The sequence below is a fragment of the Pistacia vera genome, unplaced genomic scaffold (genome assembly GCF_008641045.1).
Source record: "Pistacia vera cultivar Batoury unplaced genomic scaffold, PisVer_v2 Contig305, whole genome shotgun sequence".
Lineage (NCBI taxonomy): Eukaryota > Viridiplantae > Streptophyta > Magnoliopsida > Sapindales > Anacardiaceae > Pistacia > Pistacia vera.
In genome coordinates, this window is record NW_022196119.1 from 18,292 (window position 1) to 41,385 (window position 23,094).

At 36.6% G+C, this 23,094-nt stretch overlaps 3 protein-coding genes across 3 annotated transcripts; 2 read left to right on the forward strand and 1 right to left on the reverse strand.

Moving 5' to 3' along the window:
• Positions 1-7,198: 7,198 nt before the first annotated feature.
• On the forward strand, positions 7,199-15,639 carry LOC116135901 (polyubiquitin-C-like). The gene is made up of 6 exons (XM_031421605.1): positions 7,199-7,255; positions 12,272-12,432; positions 13,220-13,367; positions 13,578-13,721; positions 14,907-15,002; positions 15,277-15,639. The coding sequence occupies exons 1-6, from the start codon at positions 7,199-7,201 to the stop codon at positions 15,637-15,639; spliced, it is 969 nt and encodes a 322-aa protein (XP_031277465.1).
• Positions 15,640-17,610: 1,971 nt separating this feature from the next.
• LOC116135905 (polyubiquitin-like) lies at positions 17,611-19,902 on the forward strand. The gene is made up of 2 exons (XM_031421610.1): positions 17,611-17,752; positions 18,580-19,902. The coding sequence occupies exons 1-2, from the start codon at positions 17,702-17,704 to the stop codon at positions 19,687-19,689; spliced, it is 1,161 nt and encodes a 386-aa protein (XP_031277470.1). The 5' UTR covers positions 17,611-17,701; the 3' UTR covers positions 19,690-19,902.
• Positions 19,903-21,162: 1,260 nt separating this feature from the next.
• LOC116135909 (CRIB domain-containing protein RIC1) lies at positions 21,163-22,060 on the reverse strand. The gene is made up of 4 exons (XM_031421612.1): positions 21,958-22,060; positions 21,778-21,875; positions 21,604-21,697; positions 21,163-21,519 (listed from the first exon to the last, which is right to left on the reverse strand). Exons 1-4 carry the CDS (start codon positions 22,013-22,015, stop codon positions 21,185-21,187), a joined length of 585 nt encoding a protein of 194 aa, XP_031277472.1. The 5' UTR covers positions 22,016-22,060; the 3' UTR covers positions 21,163-21,184.
• Positions 22,061-23,094: the final 1,034 nt, after the last annotated feature.

Below are 23,094 nucleotides of genomic sequence, written 5' to 3' on the forward strand. Positions count from 1 at the left end.
GGTCAATCTAACAATTTTGGTAATTCCTTTGTGTTAAATGTCAATCCTTGATACAAAATAATCGGTCAAGCATTGGCAAAAATTCAGTTCACACTCTTCTATGAGCTTTTTAATGTGATCAGTGCTGCCTTAATTGTCAACTTAAAATGAATGGATATATAAGCATTCTGGTGAGTGGTTTCAGGTTTGAATGTTCACTCCATCAGTAGAGATTCAGGTAATCAACTTCTTGATGTTGTTCAGCATGAACTTTTTACTAACTTCTACTCTGAGTGCCTAGCGGACAGACAGAGAAGAGAATATCTGCAACTAGTAACTCTCGTATCTTCCTGGATCTTATACCCTTCTCCTGAATGTTTACTTGAAAATTTTGTTTTACAAAAAGGGATTTTTACTGAAAATGTTTTTCTTTCATAAATAATCTGTTTAGTGAGTGAAACGTATTGTGCATATCAAATTATAATAAACATGGGATGAATTTATGTTCTCTGTCTTGCATTTCTCTCCCTTTTTCACTCTTATTTGGTGTTTGTATTATGATTCAATTCTAGGAGACTCTAATTTATATGGTTCTTAGCGGTTATTAATTTATGATCAATGTGGTGAAGTCACATTTGAAAAAAGAAAGGAAGAGCTAGGATCTTTCCGATTTCTTTTAATATGTTTCACTCATTGGTATGTACAAACCGAAAATAAAAAAATCTCAATGCTGTCTGGTAAAACTCAATTAAACGATGTCTTCAAAATTTGAGTTTTGTTTGTATGAATTTCTAATGGAGTTCACTTCTTGTTTTATGGAGAACCCATTGGAGCTCAGTCCTGAAAGAAAAAAGAAGCAACACTACTGGCTAAGAAACTTACATTATGTAACCAAGTCATTCCCTTCCAACCCAATGCCACTTTCTTCCCTAAAAAACAAACTGCTTCTCACCCCCAAATCAAGGTGGTTGCCTATTCCCCAAGGTAACTGTTAATGTTAATGTGCAGTGTCGGTTTTATTTTATTTTTACTGCAGTTTATTCAAGTTAATTGTCTAGTCAATTTGATTAACTTGAGTTAAAACATATGATTTTGGAGAAACCACTTCTTGGCTTAGCTTTGGGCCTTATGAAAATATATAAGGTTGTGTGTTTTACTTCGTAAGTAGACTAAAAAAAGAAAAGAAAAAAGGGCTGTAGAAAAAAGTGCAGAAACGGAAAATCAAAGGACCAGCAAATAAAGCCAGAGCTTCTCCACAAATCTTCTTTCTTTAATTTCTCAAATTGTTCCTCTGTGTTCAGTTTTTAGACAACTTTTCAGACTGTTTTCTTCAGGTCTTGAACTCCACTCCACTCTCTTTTCCTGGAAATTGTTTGTGTATTTGTGTTGTGAAGTTGCTGAACAAATCAACCAATAGGCGCATCTTGGTTCTACAGCCCTAATTACTCTTGAGAAGAAATAAGGTCTGTGAATGAAGTGGATGGAATTTTCAGTATATACATATGTTTACTTTGTGCTTAAAATGCTGTTTTGTTCATTGTGGGCGCTAGTTGTATTTGAAGCTGTATAGGCAGTACATAGATAATATAATTTTTCTTTTTATGGTATATCAATTTCCTTGAAGCAACTCATTTCATCTTAATTTAAAGTTTCAGCTACTTGAATTATTTATATTGATGGAAATTTTCTGGTTCTGAATGCAAACTCTTCTATTTTGGTTACTCTGTAGTAACCTTGCTGTAAGGGTTGGACAGAAATAATAATAACCTTTGATTGGATAGTCAATAAGACTATATAATTATTTGGGATGGGATTGGGATTGGGATTGGGATTGAGATTGGGAGTGTAGATTAGATATGATATGATCGAGTTGTATGGAGTACTTTCTTTATATTATGATGTGCTGTTGAATGAAATTATAATGATATATATGGTCATGCATTTGATATAATATGAGGATCCTTTTGGCTGTATACTTTGCTTATCTAATGGTAAATCAGTAAATCACAATGCAAAATTGTTGTAGAGTGCATACATGTTTGTTATTGAATTTGTAACGTTGGATGAAGACATAAGCATTGTGTCTAAATCTAAATCTAAAGCATTATAGGTAAAATATTTGTAAGAAGAAGTTGAACCACGAACCTCAAATGCCAATAGTACTGTTATTTCATACAAAATATTCATCTTGTGTCATCGATCACAACTTTTTCCAAGCAGTGCCCGTTTTGGTAGAGGTTAATTTGAGGTGGTTCTGAGTCTTGTTGATTTTGGTTGATGATGGAGATGAACATGGTGGTAGTAGAACTCGTAATAGCAGAATGGAAAGGATAAAAATAATGTATGACTTCTTTAAAACTGGAATAGAAGAAGCTGCATAGAACCATCCCAAGACTTTTTCACATTGGATTTGGAGAACAGCAGGAAGAAGATGATAAAATTTAGAAGAGGTGGGAAAAGAATCCTCAAATCGATTGAGAAATGCATGATTGTTAGTCGTTAATTAATTTATGAGATTGACTGTTGTGCTTAATCTGAATGAGACGCTTTCCTCAAATTCATCCACTAAATATTATAAGAATATCATTATTTATTATCTTGATATGACAATTACATTATTATTATTATTGGAATTGTAATTAAATGGAATTAAAAGACAAAATGTATGAAAGATTTTGTTATGTTATTGGAGCAAAGTTACTTAGGTACAAGTATAAGATAACCCTTTCTCCGATTTGATATAAAAAACCATGTGCCAAGCAGACTACAGAAAACTAATACAGAGAGAGAGAGATAAAGGCAGTCAGGCAAAGACATTTCACAAAACAGATCGCTGTCTCAACCTCTCTGTATTCCCTTTTTTTCTTCTTTCTAACTCAACCGGACCCAACACCTCCTCTCTCTCCGTCCAATTCTTTCGGGGCCCGCCACTCATTCGGATCCTACATTCCGACTCCTCACTGTGCTCCGCGATGGTTGCTAGCACTCCTCTTGAATGAGAAATACCAGGTGCCTTTTATACAAGTGAACACAGTGACTGAGAAATACCATCTGCTCATTAACCCACCGGCCCACAACAATTTAATAAATAAATGTAAACAGTGGTCATCTTTTAGCCCACAATTTAAGATAAGTGACAAATGTGAAAGTGTCAATCAGGCTATATTAGTCATAAACTCTTTATAAGTGGCAAACCCTGACTTTAAGCAGGGTCAGTAACATAATAAAAGAGTTAAAAAGATTTTTTTTCCACCCAAATAATGGCTTAATAACACTTTTTCACCCAAAAACTTTTAAAATATTATTTTATTACTCAATTTTATATTCCGGTGGCGAACATAGAGCAAACTTATTCTATGCTATTGGGGCTTTTGAAGAGGGGAGGCTGATGAGAATTTTAGTGGTGGAAGGTTAGATTTTGGTGGTTATGATTAATAAGAATTTGACTTGGGAGAGGCGGTTGTATAAACCTTAATCGCTCAATTGTTGATGATTAGCATGGTCGACAGGAGTAGGGTTTGAGGGAGGTTGGTAAGTGATGATCGGGGAAAAGAATGGTGGTGGTGTGTGATGTGTGTTTCCTATAACATGTAATATGTAGCAAGTATACTAGTCGCACAAGTAATAGAGTGATGAGTGAGTATCGTTCCCACGAGGATTGTTGCTAAGCACTAAGTTTTCTACCGTTTTCAAGTTAAAGCAATCGAATTCTTTTGGATTTAAGGTAGCAATTTAAACTATAACTAAAACAAAATTTTACTAAAATAAAATTTTACTATGAAAGCAAGATTTAAAACGAGATAAAATCAATTCAAACAAACGGGTAGGGTTTTGACTTCATTCGGACTCTATGGGTTAAACTAAATTCATATTCACATTCATTTATTGTAAATCGAACTCTCTAAAAGTGTCCAACATACCTTCTCAGGTTATGTTGTCCTACTCTTCCCTATTAACCTTCCGCACCCAACAAAATGAAAGTTAATAAATCTAAGCTCGTTAAGTACAAGAATCCTAGATTGATTTCATCGGTTCTTGAATCTATCTCTAGCATCCAATAATACAATAGTGATTACCCAAGAAGCTTAACATGAATTATCTCTCAATCTCATCATGTTCATCACATACAAACAATAAATACAGAATAATCACACAATCAAAGCAAATAATATGAAATTAATAATCATCAACTCTCTAACCCATTAGAATCCGAGCTACATCAAAACCCTAACCCAAAATAGGTTAGTTCATGGCTAAATCAATAAAACAATTAAAAGAAACGAAAAACTCCAAGTTCAACATAATGGAAACAAGAGAAAAGGAAAAGAATCTCCCCAAATTGATGAATCCACTGATTTCCTCGGATCTTCCACTTTGTTCAATCCAAAATCATTCAAAAATCAATCTAAGAAAATGTAAAACTGTTGTCTATCTCTCCATGAACACCCTAAACAAAAAGACTAAGTCCCCCTTTTATACCTCGTCCAAAAATCTTAAAATCCAGCCTAAAAACGAAACTGTGCGTTTTACGAAAACTGGAGTGAGCAGACTTCGCCGCGGCGAAAAAGGAATCTCGCCGCGACGACAAAGGAGCTGAATCTGGTGCGTCACTAGCCCATTTGCCACGGTGAAGCTTCCTGAAGAATTCTGAAATTCTAGAATTGCCCTCCGCTTGCTTCTGAGTCCAACAACTCCAAATATGCCTTTATTTGCTCAAAATTTCCATTTTAACCTGAAACACGAAATGTAAGGAATTAAGTATCAATTCAGGCAAAAATAGACTAAGAAGTTTCTAAAATCCGGCCTAAAAGCTTAAATAAAATAGCATAATCCTCAGATTATCAGTGTGGGGTTACAATGATGCTGGAATCGAAAACGGAAGATAAATTTGGATAATAAAGTGATATTTTAAAAATCTATGGATCAAAAATGTCGTTAAGCCATTATTTGGGTTGGGAAAAAGTTGTTTACTCCCTAATAAAATCTAACACTTTAAATCGATGTTAGAATTAGAAGTTGGACGAATGTTGGTCACAGAGTGTGGCCGCAAGAGGATTCTAAATTAGACCCCACCTCAAGACATCAACTTATCTCATAGTGAAGAAGAGACTTTTAATTATAAAGTGTGTCCAACCCGCTTCTCACGAACTTTCTTAGCTGATTCTTCCATTTTGTCCCCTGCCCTTCCTACTTGTATATATAATGAAGCCCAAAGCAACAGACTTACTAAAGATCAAGCAAAAATTTATCCAATTACAATTTAAAAACCATGAATTTTTCTATTGATTTGCGGCTCTTTTTCCCATTACTGCTAAATCTTGTCATCTTCTTTCTATTACTCAAATTGCACAAAGAAGACGATGGGAAATGGGACCAAGTTGTTGTTAAGCAGATTCTCCAATATCCAGTACTATTTATATTGTTAATAGTTCATGTACTTCTGATACTATTACTCTTCCTCTTTACACCCATCTTACTGCCTTTCAGTCTCAGCGTGAGCTCTCTCATTATCACACACAGTAGAGATCTCCCTATCCTTTTGTCTCTATTAATCCTAACCTCAACCATTTTGCATCCCTATTGTTTTTGGATGACCTATGTGTTTCTAATTACCATATCACCTTGGTTTGCGGAGCTATGGAATCTATTTCTGCACTTCTTGAACCAGTTTCATCACACTCTACAAACCCATATTCCCACTATACACATCACCTATGTAAACCAAAATCAAGAAATACACCTGGAAGAAGAAACTGAAATGGTTGAGGTTCAAGGTAATGAACCCCATTTGGAACAAGATATTTACCTCGAGGTAGTAATTGATAGGTAGCCGGTTCAATTTCTTATTACAAAAAAGAGTAATGATACACCAATCCTCTCTCACAAACTTTCTCTTATAACCATGACGTGACAGCTTGCAATTAATTAGTGAGACTTATGTGGGATCCCTTGTGAACTGATCAACTGCAAACTGTCACGTCAGGGTTGTGAGAGAAAGTTTGTAAGAGACAGTTGTTGGTGTAATATTATTCTACAAATATATGATATCTATGCACATAAAAGTAACCATGTATTGGTTTTTATTGTAGTACTTGCTATAGTAGATAATTACAGTTTCGCCTCTAGGAATAATTTATACAGCAGATAGATGCTTGCACATTTTTTTCTTCAACTACTTTTACTATAAGTTATTATCCAAGAAAGAGGGATGGAAATTGTCTGTCTGCACATTCAGCTTGATTCGGTCTATAATTTACTACTTCTATTTAAATTGTTATTGATTCTTGTACTTTTGTCACTATTATTGTACCTCTTTATACTTATTACATAACCTCTCAGTCTCAACATGAGCTTTCTCATTATCATACACAATAGAGATTTCCCTATTCTTTTTTCTTTATTAATCCTAAACTCAATCATTTTTGCAACACTATATATCTTTTCTGGATGACCTACGTGTTTCTAATTATCATATCACCTCCGTTTGTAAAGCTACGTGTTGAAATGAAGACTTGAAATGGTGTCGCTGAGCCTTTAGTAATACCCTATCGTTTTAGTGGATTCCTGGAGTGAATCCAGACCTTTGATCCAAGTCTGATCCAACTGCTGTTATTCAACATCTGGTCAACGGTATTTAAGAAGCCCAATCGCCAATTTCATATCAAAGAGTCTTCTTTGTGTTCATTGAGCAATTTTATTTGCCAGGGTTTACATCTTGTGATCAAATCTGTGTAACTTGTTGAAGTTGAGTGATTAGGGTGTTAGTCATTCAATGAGGGGGTTTTTCTCTCAAGATTTAGGGATTCCAGGGAGAGGTTCTCTAGGTTAGAAGTTATGGGGTGATTTGGTTGTAATCAAGTGAGAGATTGATTGATCTGTGTGTTTGTAAACGGTTATTCTTAATTGATTAGTGCGGCAAGCTCCTCTAATTCCGGAGCTCAACATTGATATAATTTATCCAATTTTGGATAGGTGAACCACGGTAAATCTCGGTGTCTTTTTTGTTCTTGATTCTATTGTGTATTTTCTTGATTGTGTGGGAAAGAGATCTAGGATTATTTCATAACTCCACGAAATCTGTTTCAGCGTTTCTTGAACCAGCTTCTTCACACTATATGAACCTATATTCCCATTATATATACATACATATATATATAACATTTGTGTCAACCAAATACACCCTGTACTAACCCTTCCTCGTCAAGTTGAAGATATTGAAATGGTTGAGGTTCAAGGTAATGAGCTCCGTTTGGAGCAAGATGCTTACCTTGAAGAAGTAATTGACAGGTATCAAGTTCTTTTTCTTATTACAACCAAAATAATTAGGGCTGTTTTAGAGCCAAGCCGAGTTTTTGGCTTAACGAGCTCAGCTCATGAAAGGGGAGAGGAAATCGAGTTCAAGCCGAGCCGAGCCGAGCCTTTGATTTCCTGGCTCGGTTTGGCTCGTGAAGGGAGGAGGGGAATTCGAGCCTAGCTCGTGAGTCAGCTTAACGAGTCGAGTTCGAGTCAGCTCGTGAGTTGGTAAAAAAACATTTTTTTAAAAAAAATTAAGAGCAGATTTCAATTTTTTTTACTAGTGTAGAGAAAATAAAGTTGTGTTGGACTGTTGGTTTAACATTGAGCTTTAAATTAATTAGTTAATCAATTTGTTGTGTTTATGGAATTTTAGCTGCTTGATGAAGGCGTTTTCAAAATTGGACAATTAGTTACAAAGTAGTGCTAGTGTTTGCTGAATTATTTGCTTTTTTCAATGATAATAATTATAAGATATGTCATGACATATAAAACAGTTCTAGAGGTTTGAGAAATTAATTAACATCAGTAAATGAAAGTCATTATAGCTTAATGGAATACAAGCTAGGTAGAGAGATTTTTTCATGAACTTGAAGCTAAATCCAGATTAGATTCAATTCTTCCAGCAGTGCATGTGCAATATGCTTTGTTATTAAATGTTATGAACCTGATTGCTTCTATTTCTGACTTCATTACTGACGAGTGACACTTTCACAAGCAACATCGCATGTGATGTGATCACTAAAAAAGCCAAAAAAGTGGAGTGTATAAAATATAAATACATTCATTCAAGGAGGAAGGTCCATGTTTTGAATTCAAAATACCCTTTGTTGTTTGTATGCATGTAGTAAAAAAACCGAAGGTCAATAAAATGCCTCTATCATATTGTCCCGTTTGGCTTGAAACTCACGCAGGCTCACATTCCAATAACTTGTTTCATGCAAATAACTCATAGCAGCTTTACAAATGTGAAATGTCACTTCTTTTAATCTAAAGTCTAAAACAGCCCTAACTCTATCAGATCTGCGAGCAATATAACACACACATACATTTACAAGCCGACACCTCCAGCAACCTTGACGATGGCGACGACGACAGTGAGATGAGTTTGACAGTGATGAAACAAAAGGAAAACAGGAAGCGTCCAAACGTCGGTGAGATTTGAAGGGATAGATACAGCAAGTTTGTGGCAACACAACGACGAAGCATATGGGTTTGAGTCGTTTGACGACGACGAGGAAAGACATCGGAGGCGGCTGAAAAGTTGGTTGAAATTCTTTACTCGTTTTGGTTTTACAGCAAACAGTGGTGGAGTCGCGTTTTTAGGGATTTCAAAATTAGGGGGATCTTTGTCATTTTTGCAAACCTTTTTCTTTGAAAATTTTAGTTTAATCCTCCATATTTTAAAAAACCCCTAATATGCCCCTATGAATTCGAGCCAAATGCGGCTCGCGAGCCTAATGAGCCGAGCCAAGTCAGGCTCAAACTCAGCTCGTTCCTCTTACAAATCGAGCCGAGCTGGCTCGAATATAGTCGAGTCGAGCCGTTAACGAGCCAGACTCGAGCCGAGTCAAGCCGGCTCGCGAGCAGCCCAATTCGTTAAACAGTCCTAAAAATAATCATGTATTGGTTTTCAGGAGTCCTCGCTATAGTAAATTATCACAGTTTCACCCCTAGGAATATGTAAATTGGCAGATAGATGCTTGTACTTTTTATTTCTCCAATTATTTTTAGTAAATTTATTATCCACGAAAGAGGAATGAAAATTGTCTTACGTACATTCAACTTGATTGTGTCTGATTATGGTTAATTACTAATGTTATGCCTAAAAAGTCACGTTTATGTCAGCTCAATAAATGTCTTTTTGTACTAGCTGTCAAGCCCATATCTCCTCAAAGATATTCATACCAACCTTATCTCATTTCAAGGGATGAATGGACGAGAGCCTTTAGTGATGGCAATGGGCTGGGCCGGGATCGCGTACCCCTTGGCCCAAGCCCAAGCCCGATCTCATGACATAGGCCCAAGCCCAGCCCGAGCCCATTACGGGTATGATAGGCAAAGCCCAAGCCCGGCCCGACGGGTTTTTTATAACTGCAGGCCTGACCCAAGCCCGCCTTTTTTAATAATGTTTATTTTTAAATATTAATAAATTTCAAATTTTTTTTATATTTTTAATTTTAGAAATAGTTTTTAAATATTAATTGAAGCTATTTCCGCAAATAATTTAAGCAATAAGTGAGCAATTAAAACTCCATAATATTTGATTATACTAACTTTTCAGCTGTGCATAATATGTTATGGTGAAATCCACTTTTATAAGTTGAACCAAACCCATCTAATTCATTTAAAGGCAATTTTAACATGTTAAACCTTCAATATGGGATAAAAATTGAGGTTAGGGTTTGGGAAAAATGGATATATATATGTACGATAATATTGTAATTAAATATATAGTATAAGGGTAAATTAGTAAAATTAATACTAAAATTTTTGGGGATGGGTCGGGCCTAAAGATATACCCATGCCCGGCCCATACCTGAGGTCAGGCCTTAAAATCAAGCCCAGGCCCAAGCCCAAGCCCGCCAACCTTGGGTAAAGCCCGCCCCGGGTCGGGTACCCGAAAATGTCGGGCCCATTGCCATCTCTAAGAGCCTTCCATGTGTCAAGACAACTTGCAAAACACTCATTACACTAACCTCAAAGGTATATAAATTGGCACTTCTCTTCCCGAAAAGGGAGGCTGGGCATTTGAGAGCTAAGCATAGATTAGAGCTCAATTCTTTCTCTTTGTAAACACTGTATTTCTTCATCTTTGTATGCCTTACGGGTAATATCATAGAAATAATCAGAGATCAATAAAATAACAACGGCTGTAAGAGTCGCTTGTTTAAGCATTTGAACCACTATAAAAACCTCTCTTGTTAGCCTATTATTTATGTTTTCCGCAACATCTATAATCTCAACTCCATATTCAAATCTCATGGATCCATCACGTGTAATTTCTAAGGCTCTCTTAGCACTTTGCACGTGCAAGTCGTTGGCATCTAAAATCATGCGTCAACAGTTTGGTGGCCCATACAAGTCTCAAACATTCGTCCAAGTTCCCTGATGGCGTGCTCAGATCTCAAACCCGCATTAGAATTCTCCAATCGCGTGGCCAGATCGCACGCATTAGAATTCTCCAATCGCGTGGCCAGATCGCACGTGTCATAATTCTCCAATCGCATGGCCAAATCGCAGATCTTATGCTTCAGAGTTCTTCGATCGCGTGGCCAGATCACAGATCGCACGCGTCATAATTCTCCAATCACATGGCTAGATCGCAGATCGTACACTCAGATCGTCTTGATCTTCGACTTCATATCGCTGATCTTTAGCTTCAAATCGCGTGTTCAGATCGTTGATCTCTTGCTCTCAGGTAAAGCTCGTTATGCTTTGAGGTCGAGCTCGTTATGCTCTGAGGTCGAGTTCGTTATGCTCTGAGGTCAAGCTCGTTATGCTTAGGTCGAGCTCGTTATGCTCAGATAGAGCTCGTTATGCTCTGAAGTCGAGCTCGTTATGATCAGGTAGAGCTCGTTATGTTTTGAGGTCGAGCTCGTTATGCTTAGGTAGAGCTCGTTATGTTCTGAGGTCGAGCTCGTTATGCTCTCAAGTAGAACTCGTTATGCTCTGAGGTCGAACTCGTTATGCTCTCAGGTAGAGCTCGTTATGCTCAGGTAGAGCTCGTTATGCTCTGAGGTCGAGCTCGTTATGCTCTGAGGTAGAGCTCGTTATGCTTAGGTCGAGCTCGTTATGCTCTCAGGTCGAGCTCCTATCAGATCGCGATTAGCTCCTAGCTCTCAGCACTCGATCACGCCAGGAATAGTTTGAGCTCTTCAGTTCGAGACTGTAGCCTATAGTGCAACAGCCATTCAAATCAAAGACCTTAGTTTCTGAAGCGCGATTATGCACTCCAAAAACTGGGGGGCTTTTGTTATGCCTAAAAAGTCACGTTTATGTTAGCTCAATAAATGTCTTTTGTACTAGCTGCCAAGCCCATATCTCCTCAAAGATATTCATACCAAGCCTATCTCATTTCAAAAGATGAATGGATGAGAGCCTTCCATGTGTCAAGACAACTTGCAAAACACTCATTACACCAACCTCAAAGGTGTATAAATTGGCACTTCTCTTCCCGAAAAGGGAGGTTGGGCATATGAGAGCTAAGCATAGATTAGAGCTCAATTCTTTCTCTCTGTAAACATTGTATTTCTTCATCTTTGTATGCCTTACGGGCAATATCATAGAAATAGTCAGAGATCAATAAAATAACAATGGATGTAGGAGTCGCTTGTTTAAGCATCCGAGCCACTATAAAAACCTCTCTTGTTAGCCTATTATTTATGTTTTCTGCAACATATATAATCTCAACTCCATATTCAAATCTCATGGATCCATCACGTATAATTTCTAAGGCTCTTTTAGTACTTTGCACGTGCGAGTCGTTGACGTCTAAAATCATGCGTCAACAACTTAATTATTGCTGGATTTGTAAATAAATACAAGTCATCGAACTAAACAAAAAAAAGTAAATAAAACCAATTAATCAGATGAAAAAGAGGATATCACCACTCATCTAGAGGAATAGCAAGTACCTCCCCTGATAAACTCCCCAACAGCTCTTGGAGATTGGTCATGCAATACACCCAAACATTAACTTCGTTAGACTTCCGTTAGTTTGACTAGGGTAAACCATAATTTTATCTAATTGACTTTGACAAAATCGTTGAGGTTGATAGTCTGCACAGAGTTATTGATGTGAACAAAATCATTGAGTGCACAACAAATTACTCTAGGGATGAATGAAATCTGTTTGATGGAAGAACGCAGCTTAAGACGAAGACCTTGGCTTACTACGATATCAAGAAAAATGGCCAGTTGAAGATGATGCCTGCTGTGTACCAGATATTCGTAAGGACTCGGGACTGGGGAAACTATAACACTGGAGGTAACATAGGTCAATACTATTAGCGATGTGAAACACAAAGTGTTTGAGAAGATTGGTGTGCCTGCTAATCATCAACAGATTTCGTTTGGTGGTCGAACTTTGGAAGATGACAAGAGTCTTGCTTTTTACTTCATTGAGGGAGACCTCACTCTCCATGACCTTATTATAAGGTGATAGATAACTAATATATAGTGTAACTTAATATATAGGTCGGTTTGGAGCAGTAATATGAATAAATTACTTCAGCTATGTATCCTAATTAAGAGAAGCATTTACTCTTCCTCAATGTTATGAGCTCAAAGTAGTATTTTGTTATGAACTAATTTTAATTTCCTTGGTTCCTTCTCTCGGCGTTTAATAGTTTAACCTGTTGAGGATAATAACCAGAAATCCTCCAAGAGAGAGTTCAACACAATCAAGAAACACCAAGAAGAATATAGCAAAACAAAGATAGGAGAAAAACAGGAAGAAGAAAGAGGCACACGTGATTTACTTGGTTCGGATTCAACTGAAGAATCCTACTCCAAGGCAGGGTTTTAAGGCCCTAGATCGTCCACTATAATGAAGTCTGATACAATCACTAATCTGAGAATTACAATACTGAAAGACTAACTCTCACACCTCTCTCTATTTCGTTACTAACAGAAAGTACAGACCACCCTCTTTATACGTGAGCCTATGACGAAGTGTATCAGAAGATATTTGGAGGTTATCACAGCTGTGTGATCTTAGCCAGGTTAGTTAGCAAATAACTAACGTAACAAACACTAGCCATGTAGCTGAATAACCATCTCACTCTCTTAACAAATAAGAGGCATTATCCAACATAACCAATAATCCCTCCATCGGATTCTCTAGACAAAGAGGTTCTTACTTTCATCTTATTCAATTTTTCAAAATGTTTTATTTTATTTTTTTTATAGTTATTAAGATTTCGCATTAGCCATTCAATCTCAGAGCTGAGTTACATAGGATTGAAACTCGGTTATGTGAAATGGAAGATTTGTTACGTAAGCGGGGAGCTCAATTACATGAGAAGGAAGGGATTACTGAAGATATTGAGGACATCTTTTCCGGTGGTCGGCTTCAGGATGACCAGAGACAGGTTGATCATAGTATTCAGTGGGACTCCAATCTTCAACTTTCTCCAAAATCCCACTGTCATGAAGCTATATGTGAAAATGCTTTCAACCTGGAAAACCATTTTGATTGAAGCAATGCCTCATGATACAATTCAAAACATCTAATTATTGGTTCAGCAAAAGGAGGGAATTCAATCAAATCAATTCAGTCTTATCTATGATGGAGATTTCAGGACGAGGATATAACTCTTGCCTCCCGCCATATGAAGAGTGACTCAACTCTCAATTTGGTCTTCTGTCCAAAACACTTGATATCATTTTCTGTGAAAGCACCAAGTGGAGATGTAGTAAAACTCAAAGTTGAAATTCTGTTCACGGTTGGTGATGAAAAAGCAACCTTAAATTCACACAAACTCAAGAACTACAAGTAATGAAAATAAGTAGGAAGAGAGTATAGAGAAAATTATAAACTTTATTGCTTGAATTATTGGATCCTACACATAATGTATTTACACAAAGTGGAATGCCCTATATTTATAGGCTAAATCTCCCAAATGAAATGTCTATATACAATGAATTCTTCATACCTAAATTTCCTACAACTTGTATGCTAGTTGACAGTGAGCAAGTTTTGAGATGGCTGAAGCATAAGGTGGCTACATCTTAGCAAGAGTTGGCTACAATGGCATAGAGCTGGGCATTTGGGACCGGGCCCAAAAGCCCAGCTCCAAAAACCGGTCCTAGGACCGGTCCTTGGGAGGACCGGTCCTAGGAGGCCTGGTCCCAAAACGGGACCAGGCCTTAGGAGGAGGGCCCGGGCCCTGCACTGGGCCCTCCTCCAAGGCCCGGGCCTGGGACCGGTCCCAGGCCTGGGCCCAAAAAAATTTGTATATTTTCAATGTAGTCTCCTGTCAAATTACATAAAACCCCCTATTAATTAAATAGATATAAATTACGAGGGTTAAAATGAAATATTACAAAATTTATTGAAAAAAAAATCTTCCAGGTCTAAAAAATTTATAAAATTTATAAATTTTACCCCTAAAAAATACTAAAAACCCCCTATAAAATTTTGTTTTGCCCCCAAAATATAAAAAAAAAATTGAGGGGGGAAAATGAAATTGTCCAAGGCCCATTGGACTGGTCCTAGGACCGGTCCTGGGCCCATGGGACCAGTCCCGACCAAGCCTAAGGCCTGGTCCGGGTCCTGGTTTTTCTCATGGGCCTGGGACCGGTCCCAGGCCCATGAGTGACTGGTCCCATTTGGGACCAGTCCCAAACGGGCCCAGGCCTGGGCCCGCAAGGGACCGGTCCCTTGCCCAGCTCTACAATGGCATGAGGTGGCGACGACTTTCTTAGCAATGAAGTCTCCTTAGCCATGAAGTTTCCTTGGCCATAAAGCTCCTTAGTCACGAAATTCTCTTAGTCATAAAGTTTCTTAGCAAAGAAGTTTACTTAGTGATAAAGAAATAGATAACCTCCTTGAAGTTTTTTTACTAACGAAGAAACTACTTAATAGCTTATAAGAAGTTGTTGTGCTGGTTGCCCATGACATTGTGCAGGATGCTTTTGTCGTTGAGCAGGTTGGTCGTGACACATTGCTGCCTTCTTCTATTCAAAAAGAATTCTTATTAGAAATGTCGCCTTCTTGTATTGAGGTACTTGTTAAAACGCCAACCGAAGAGATCCTGAAACTCCAAGTTAAAGCTTCCTCAACAGTACATCAAGTGAAAATATTAGTTGGGGGTGTAATGGCGAATGGGTGTCTCAATAAGCAATCTCTGCATATTTTATGCGGGAAGGAAGCTTGAAGATGACGAGACCCTGGCTTCTTATGACATCAAGAACCAGTTCATGTTAGAGGTGTCACCTCCTTCATTTCAGATATTTTTTAAAACTTGATGTGGGAAAACTATAACACTTGATGTGCAGCTAGCTAATACAATCAAAGATGTTAAAGGCATGCTTTTTGATAAACTATGGATTCCTATTAATCGTCAGAGTTTCGTATATGCTGGAAAAAAGCTGGAGGCTGACAGTAATATAGAGAGGCACTCCACTCTCCACATGGTTTTTGCTCCTTCATCAAAGTTTATAAAGATGAAATTAAATACAATTGATCTTCCTATATCAAGATTTACTACAATATCTGAAATGAAGACAATGGCTAGAGTTAAATTCCAAGATCTAATAAAGGAAGTGTTATTCCGTGAAGTGGTGTTAGAGGATGAGCGTCCACTAGCTGATTATGGCATTACCTTGAATGCAGAAGTAACTGTTGTCTTTGAAGCGTAATGTCTATGAATTGTCAGTTTCATTTGCAGACTATGAGTGCACATGTTACTTTATATTTGACTTAATGAAACAGTGTAACAAAACCAGAAACTTCCGTATGCTTGAATGGGAAATGAACAATAAATGATAACATAAGTTTCATTCAGCTTGTGGAATGAGTCGGCTCATAAAATGAATTTTCTTACAAGATGGGTCATATCATTGGATGATTAATACACAAATGAATTTAAGCGTAGATCTAATCAGAATTAGACAAGGACACTGGGCTTGAATAGTTTATTTTGTTATTAGGTCTGGTAATGTATTGGATGAATTTTTACCCATCCAATAGTAAAGTCGATTAGGAAACCAAAAGGCAAAAGCAAAAAACAGAAGAAAGAACACAAAGCATTCCTTCCAAAGAAATTTATTTCCTGCCAAAAAGAGTAAACGACTTTTTTCCACCCAAGGTTTGGCCTAATGACTATTTCTCACTCATAAAGTTTTAAAATGATACTTTAGTACCTATAACATAGATACATTAATAAATTTTGTTATAAAGAAGAGTTGAATGATCAAAACTCCGTTACAAGTAAGGGCAAAATAATCAATTAACACTATGCATAAAAATTTAATATTCTCCCTAAATCAAAATTTAATATACAAAGTTCTTAACCTCGTCCCTCTTGTTCACCCTATAACCCTTAAAAACACCTAATATCCTCCCTAATCTTTATGATTCTAAAACGCTTTAACCCAAAAATAAACCAGAAACATAAAAAATAAAAATTCAAACAAACAAATCGTCGGCCATGTTGCGACTGGTGGCAACACCCCTGGCCGCCGAACAGCCAGTCCTCCCCCACTTCTCCTCTCTTCATTGTGCCTCCCAGTACCTCCCCTCCGCTGCTCCGGCCCACCTCCAATTTCCTTGCTCCTTTTGCCCAACACCTTCCCTCTCCGCATCTCCCGCATAGCACCACCAACCCACCCACTTCACTTCTCACCGTCACACCACACCCCTCACAACCTTGCTACAAACCCAAGTCAACACAAAATATAAAAGACACATCACAAATTGACACCATTTTATTTGAATCAACACGAAATAAAACACAAAACACAATCGAGCTTTGTTCTATCTCCAAATCCCTTTTTCTATCCTCTTTTATAAAATCCCAAACAATTAATCTCCTTTCATAATCGGAAAATATTTCGTGATTATGGGTTTTCAAGGACTGGGTTTGAATTTTTTTTTTTTTTTTTTTTTTTCGATTTTATGACTATGCAAATGAGATGGAGGATGAATTTGTGTGGAATAAATGGGGAGGTGATAATTTCGTTAAATCTTGGGTATATGGAAAATCTTCTTTGTTTGGAAGAAATCGTGAAATTTTGCTATTGGAAGGTTGTTGTTCTGTAGGGGTTTGGTGCTGTAGATTTCAGTTGGTGCTCTGGCTTCAACTTGAGTTTATTATTTTGTGGTTTTTTTCTGAGTATATGATTATGAAGTCTGTGTTTATTTTGTTGTATCAAATATGACTAATTTGCATAATATATAAATCTATTTATTATTATTTTTGGATTTGTTATTTTTTCCTTGGTGCCATTGAGAGAGGAAGGAGAAGAAGAGAAGGAAATAAAAAGACAGAAGAAAAGAGAGAGAAGAAGTCAAAAGAAAAAAGAAAAAGAAGAGAAAAAAATTAGGGACAAATCTGTAATTTAATTTTAATAAAACATTCAAACTTAAATAGTAAAGGGTATTTTGTCTTTACAACAAATATGTAACTGAATTTAACGAAGATTAGTAACAGAACATAACGTTGGGTAGTAAAATGTCCTTTTCAAGCTTTTTGGGTGGGCAAGTGTTATTAGACCAAACCTTGGGTGGGAAAAAGCCGTTCGCTCTGAAAAAAATTAAAGAAACCTCATCAGTCATAAAAAATTAATAATTGCCCCCCTCTTTCTCTTCTCTCAGACTCTTCACTCTCGCCATATTCATTACTATTAATTTATTCTCTCCTTCAAACAAAACAAAAGGAATCATTCAATTTAGAATTTTTTGCTGCTATCTCAAATATACATGGCATCATCCAGTTCTCAGAGAACCCCAGCGGATTCTTCAGACGAAGAGGTTCATGCTTTCATCGTCTTGTTAATTTTTAGTTTCTAAGATTTTGCGCAGTACCCAAATTTTTTTTTTCTTTTTCACGGAATCCTGTGTTTAAACGGTTTGAAAAAATTAAAAAATGTGACTCTAGGATTCATTTCATGATGTCAATAGTAAAATACCCTGTTTTTAGGATGAAGTTAAAACATAGAATGTTATGTTTTAGTGGTGGAAACTTTGTTTCTAGTGAAGCTTTGTACTTGGTGGTGCTTTTGACTCTGTGTGTGTGTTATTGTTTCTAGTGAAGTTTTCTGTTTACTTACCAGTTACATGATCTTCAAATACATGATAATTAGTTCAAGTGGAGTTTCTTTTTGTAGTGTTGTAATTGATTGACCTATTGGATTTTTCAGAACGGATGCATGCTTTATTTTTTGCATCCGCGTCTTAACTGCTGTACAGAGTTGAAATGAGAATGTTATGAATTTGGTCAAATGAAATCCAGTCATGCTTGCTTTGTTACATCCTTCATTCCTTCAATCACGGTAGCTTCAATCACGGTAGCTGGGCGTCCTGGCTCGTTTCCTTTTCCGGGTATTCTATTTTTGAAGTTTTTGTAAATAAACAAGTACGTTAACAAGTACGTGGTGTGGACGGAAGTCAAGAAAATTTGTTTTAGACCTTATGTGAATATTTTGAAACTTATTCTCTTCTGTTTGCCATCGATCATCTAATGTTTATCTCTGGATGCACATAACAATACTGAATTCTGGAATGCTCTTTCCTTTTTAGTGATGCCTATTTAATGATCTTTTTATAGTAATTTTTTTTTTTTTCCATTTTTTTCCCAGGTAAATGTGTATTTGAAGGTCATGAAGACTGTGGCCTTAAAAGTTAAGAAATCAGATACAATTAAAAACCTCAAAGCTCTCATACGTGAGAAGGAAGGAATTTCTGAATATATTCAGGGCATCTTCTTTGCTGGCAATCGGCTCGAGGATGGCCAAAGGCTTATTGATCATGGTATTCAGAAGGACTCCACTCTTCATCTTATTCTCCTGAATCTTAAAGGAATGAAGTTATATGTTGAAATACCATCAAAACAGAAAACTATAGAGGTGGAAGCAATGGCTCATTACACTGTAAAAACCATCAAATCATTGATTCAGATGGAGGAGCAGATTCAATCAGATGACTTCGCCCTTGTCTATGATGGAAATTTACTTGAAGAGGATATGACTCTATCCTCTCTCCATATGAAGAACGAATCGACTCTTCATTTGGCCTTGCGCAAGAAACATGTGCTCTCAATTGCTGTGAAAACAACTTCTGGAGATGTTGTGAACCTCAAAGTTGAATCATTGTTCACAGTTGGTGATGTAAAAGCAATACTTGGAAGTATGATAGGTGTTCCAACCAGCAATCAGGTTATGATGTATGCTGGAAGGAAGCTTGAGGATCAAAAGACCTTAGCTTGTTATGGCATCAAAGACCAATCCATCTTGGAGATGTTTTTTCCTTCATTTCAGATATTTGTTAAAAGTTGGAGCGGGAAAACGATCACACTTGATGTGCAGCTATGTGAAACAATCAAAGATGTGATGTGCAAGCTTTGTAACAAACTGCAGATTCCACATCATCTTAAAATTATTATTGTATACGCTGGAAAACGGCTTGTGGAAGACCGGGATCTTGCGAGCTACAATATACAAAAGCACTACACTCTCCACATGCTTTATGCTCCCTCATCTAGTATATTGAATGTGAAATTAACTTCAATAAATCCTGTTTTATCAGAATCTGCCACCATTTCTTATGTGAAGAGAATGGCTCAAGTTCAATACGAAGCTCCGGTAATTGAAGTATTATACCAGCAAGTGCCATTAGAAGATGCTCGTACACTAGCTGACTATGGTATTGATTTAAACTCAGAAGTGACTTTTGTATTTAACTGGCATTAAACCACTTTAGTAACTATACATTGTTGCTGACTATTTTGGATGTGAAACACATAAGATACTTGAAGGGAAAGGTATTTTAGGTCCATTTTCTTTTACCTTCTTTCTTTTGGATGTTTCTATGTTTTGATGCCTCAACATAGAGCGAGTAAATGTAAACTGTGCATACTATTTACCTATCTTGGATTTAATATTTTGGCTTGCGTTATTGACTTGAGTGGATACCAATTTGAAGGTCAAATAAAATACAAAACTTTCTTAAGTAAATCAACATTCTTAAGTTAAGCCAATTCTTGAGCTTTACTTTCTCTGATAATTCTTTATTCTTCTCTTTTAGAAACCAGTTTCTCAATCTTATTTGTGTACTATTTTTTTAAGGGCAAAAATGGTCTGAATTTCCCTCCATTATAGTCTCTATGTTGTCCTGATTTGTTTCAATTTCTCTTGGAAATTATTAGAAACAGGGAATCGGGGACATTGGTTTGATATTTTTCAAATTACAGAGTATAACAGTAGAGGTGGCTATATTTGTCCTTTTCTGAATGCAGAGCCAGCGGCACAAGATGCTATCATTGAATTTGATGATAGGAGGTCCATGTAGACGAAATACTTCCACCAAAATATGTTTAGCCATCATATCAGAGACACTGTTAGTAAGATTGGATTAAAACGTTTCAGCTGAAGAGCTAAACGATGATTCTTGTATGACAAAAATCTAATATGATGATTGGTGATTATAGAAAAGAATAAAAAGGAAGATAAATCTTAGGACAGATAAATTTTAATATTCATGTGTAGATCTTTAAACTCGTGATCTTATAGATTCAAATATAACTAGGATCTACATTGTGCCTCCTTTGAGTTTGAAGATGAGACTGAGACCTCAAACATGTCCCATATATTTTTATTATTTAATTGTTGAAAGTTTCCTCGAAATAATAATGTAGGCTCTTATGATTGTCATCAGTGTTAAGCTTCTCGAACAGGCTTTGAGGTTCAAAAGTCAAAACTTACTTCTGCTTTGTGCTTTTAAGGTAGAGATTTCATTATGTAATCATCTATACGATATGGCATCTAGCTACTTGGTATATACTCTTTGCGTTCATGTTGAACAGAAAACATATTGAAAACTCTGATATCAGTGTGTGGTTCATTCCTCAACAGGGAATGATTCCCTCAGCCGGAGTATTGGATCCTTCAATGAAAGAAATGAATGACAATATGTATATGTACTAATAGTTAAATTTAATGGTCATTTTGTTTTAACATTTCGATACAAAACCAAGATTCTTTTCACTGCATAGTTACTACACTTCTACTAATAAGTACCAATTTCATTATTGGTCTAAGCAAAGGCCAGCCAGAATGGCAAGCGGAAGTCAATATTGTAATGGACAATGAAGTTAAAAACAATTACACTTTTTTTCATACAGAGGATTATGTATTTATGTTAAAACTTATAATTTACAGATCTCTAGATTCCTCCTGAACTTCTATTTCATCCTTTCTCTTCTTCATTTGCTTCCAAACCTGAACCCATTTGTTGTCTTTGTTTGTTCTTCATTTTCTGTCCTGACTCACTTCCAGTTGGCTGCTTTGGTTTTTTTCGGCGAAATAGTTTTGGAATGCCAGCAGGATCCTGAGAGGATGAATCAAGGCTAAGATTTGACCTCTGGCTCCCTCTTGGGGAATCAAATGCGGATTCAATAGTCGTAGATTGCTTTGTTCCATCCGTTCCCGGCTTTGGGGAACTTAAGGGTGAGCCAGGGGCACCAGTAGATGATTTCCTTCTCGACTTTTGCTTTGGCTTCTCATTCTTTGAATCTTGAATTCCTGCAGCAATTTAACTTGCATAAGGAAGATTACAATAACCGAGTTAAAGAAAATGATATTATTATTCTCTAATCTCAAACCAACCTTCCGGGGTCAATTTTTTTTCAGGTTTCTTTGATTCAACAATGGAATTCGAAGGCTCTTTTGCAATTTCCTCCACAGATTTAAACCCATTCATCTGCACAAATTTCAGAATTCTGGTAATTATTGCATGGTATGTGAATAACTCAGGTAACTAATAAAGAAGAGTGGGCATACCCAGCTGGGCGGATTGGCAGATGAACCATCCCATCCGATGTGAGAGACATGCTTTACATCTGTGGGAAGACCAATTTGCATTTCTGGTTCTTTTGGCTCTACAAAATTGTTACAAGAAATAATTGATGATTATAGTAACGTTATGTGAAAATTTCAACGTAAGTTAAAACTGAACGATACCAAATAGTTGCGCTATGAATCTTAATCCTTTCAAGAGGCCCTTGATCGTTGCACTCATTGTGTTTACAAAACATCAGAATGGTTCCTCCACAAGTTACTGGTGCTTGATCTAGTGCTATCACCAACGTCAAGATTCAATAAATTCTGGAAGCTGGTAAACAAAAGAAGAGAAAGAGAGAACATGAGTATGAAGAGAAAAATGGTTTTTTTGCTCCGTATCATAATGCCTTTACAACTAGCATCATGTTAATTATATTATTTCTGTCAAAGACTTTTTAGGCTTATATGTCCATAATTTCCATGAAGAAAATTACATAAAGCTTCTCTATACGGGCAAACTTTTGTCCTTTCTCTAAATAAACAGGAAACAAAGAAAAGAAACACATTTCACATAACGCATCTTTAGAGCAAAAATCAAGAAGATGGCATGATGTTACCGAACAACTCACAATGAATTTTCCAAAATCACCCAGGAAGGTCAATTGCAGAAGCATGATGTGAATGTCATATTCTTGGTTCTTGTTACCATGCTCTAAAATTTATCCCACAAAGAGAAAAATGGTTTTAGTGTAGAAAAGATTGAGATTGAGTGGATTAGCAAGAGGGGGAATCAAACGCGGTGTCTGTTCCGGTTGCCCGTGAATGGAAACCAGAAGAAGAAACAAAAATTGGGTCAAAATCCAGACACACAAAACTAAAAAAATCGTAACAGCATGAGCTATATTTGTGTTAGTTTTAATGTAAGTGCGGGATAAACGGTTGTGAAGTCATGGCAGTTGGGTAATATTTAGGTGTCATAGGTAAAGTAAATATTATAAGATTGAATTATCCAACCTATAAAGGGATTTAATCTATCACCTATGATAGCCGTAGACTTCGTTTTATAAAATTATTGGTTTATTTTATATAATCCTTATATGCAACATAGTAATTTAGATTATAAAATTCTGATAAACGTTTACTAATTATAAGTTCCATGCAACATCTATGATTGTTCTTGCCCTATACGATTTCTTTTTCTTCTGTAACTTTTTGACATTAACTTTTACACAAAAAAGTGATGTCCAACCAAGTAGAGGACTTAAAAGACCTCAAAGGATTGGTCTCGCGGTAAAAAAGGTTTGCTCCCTTCCTTGA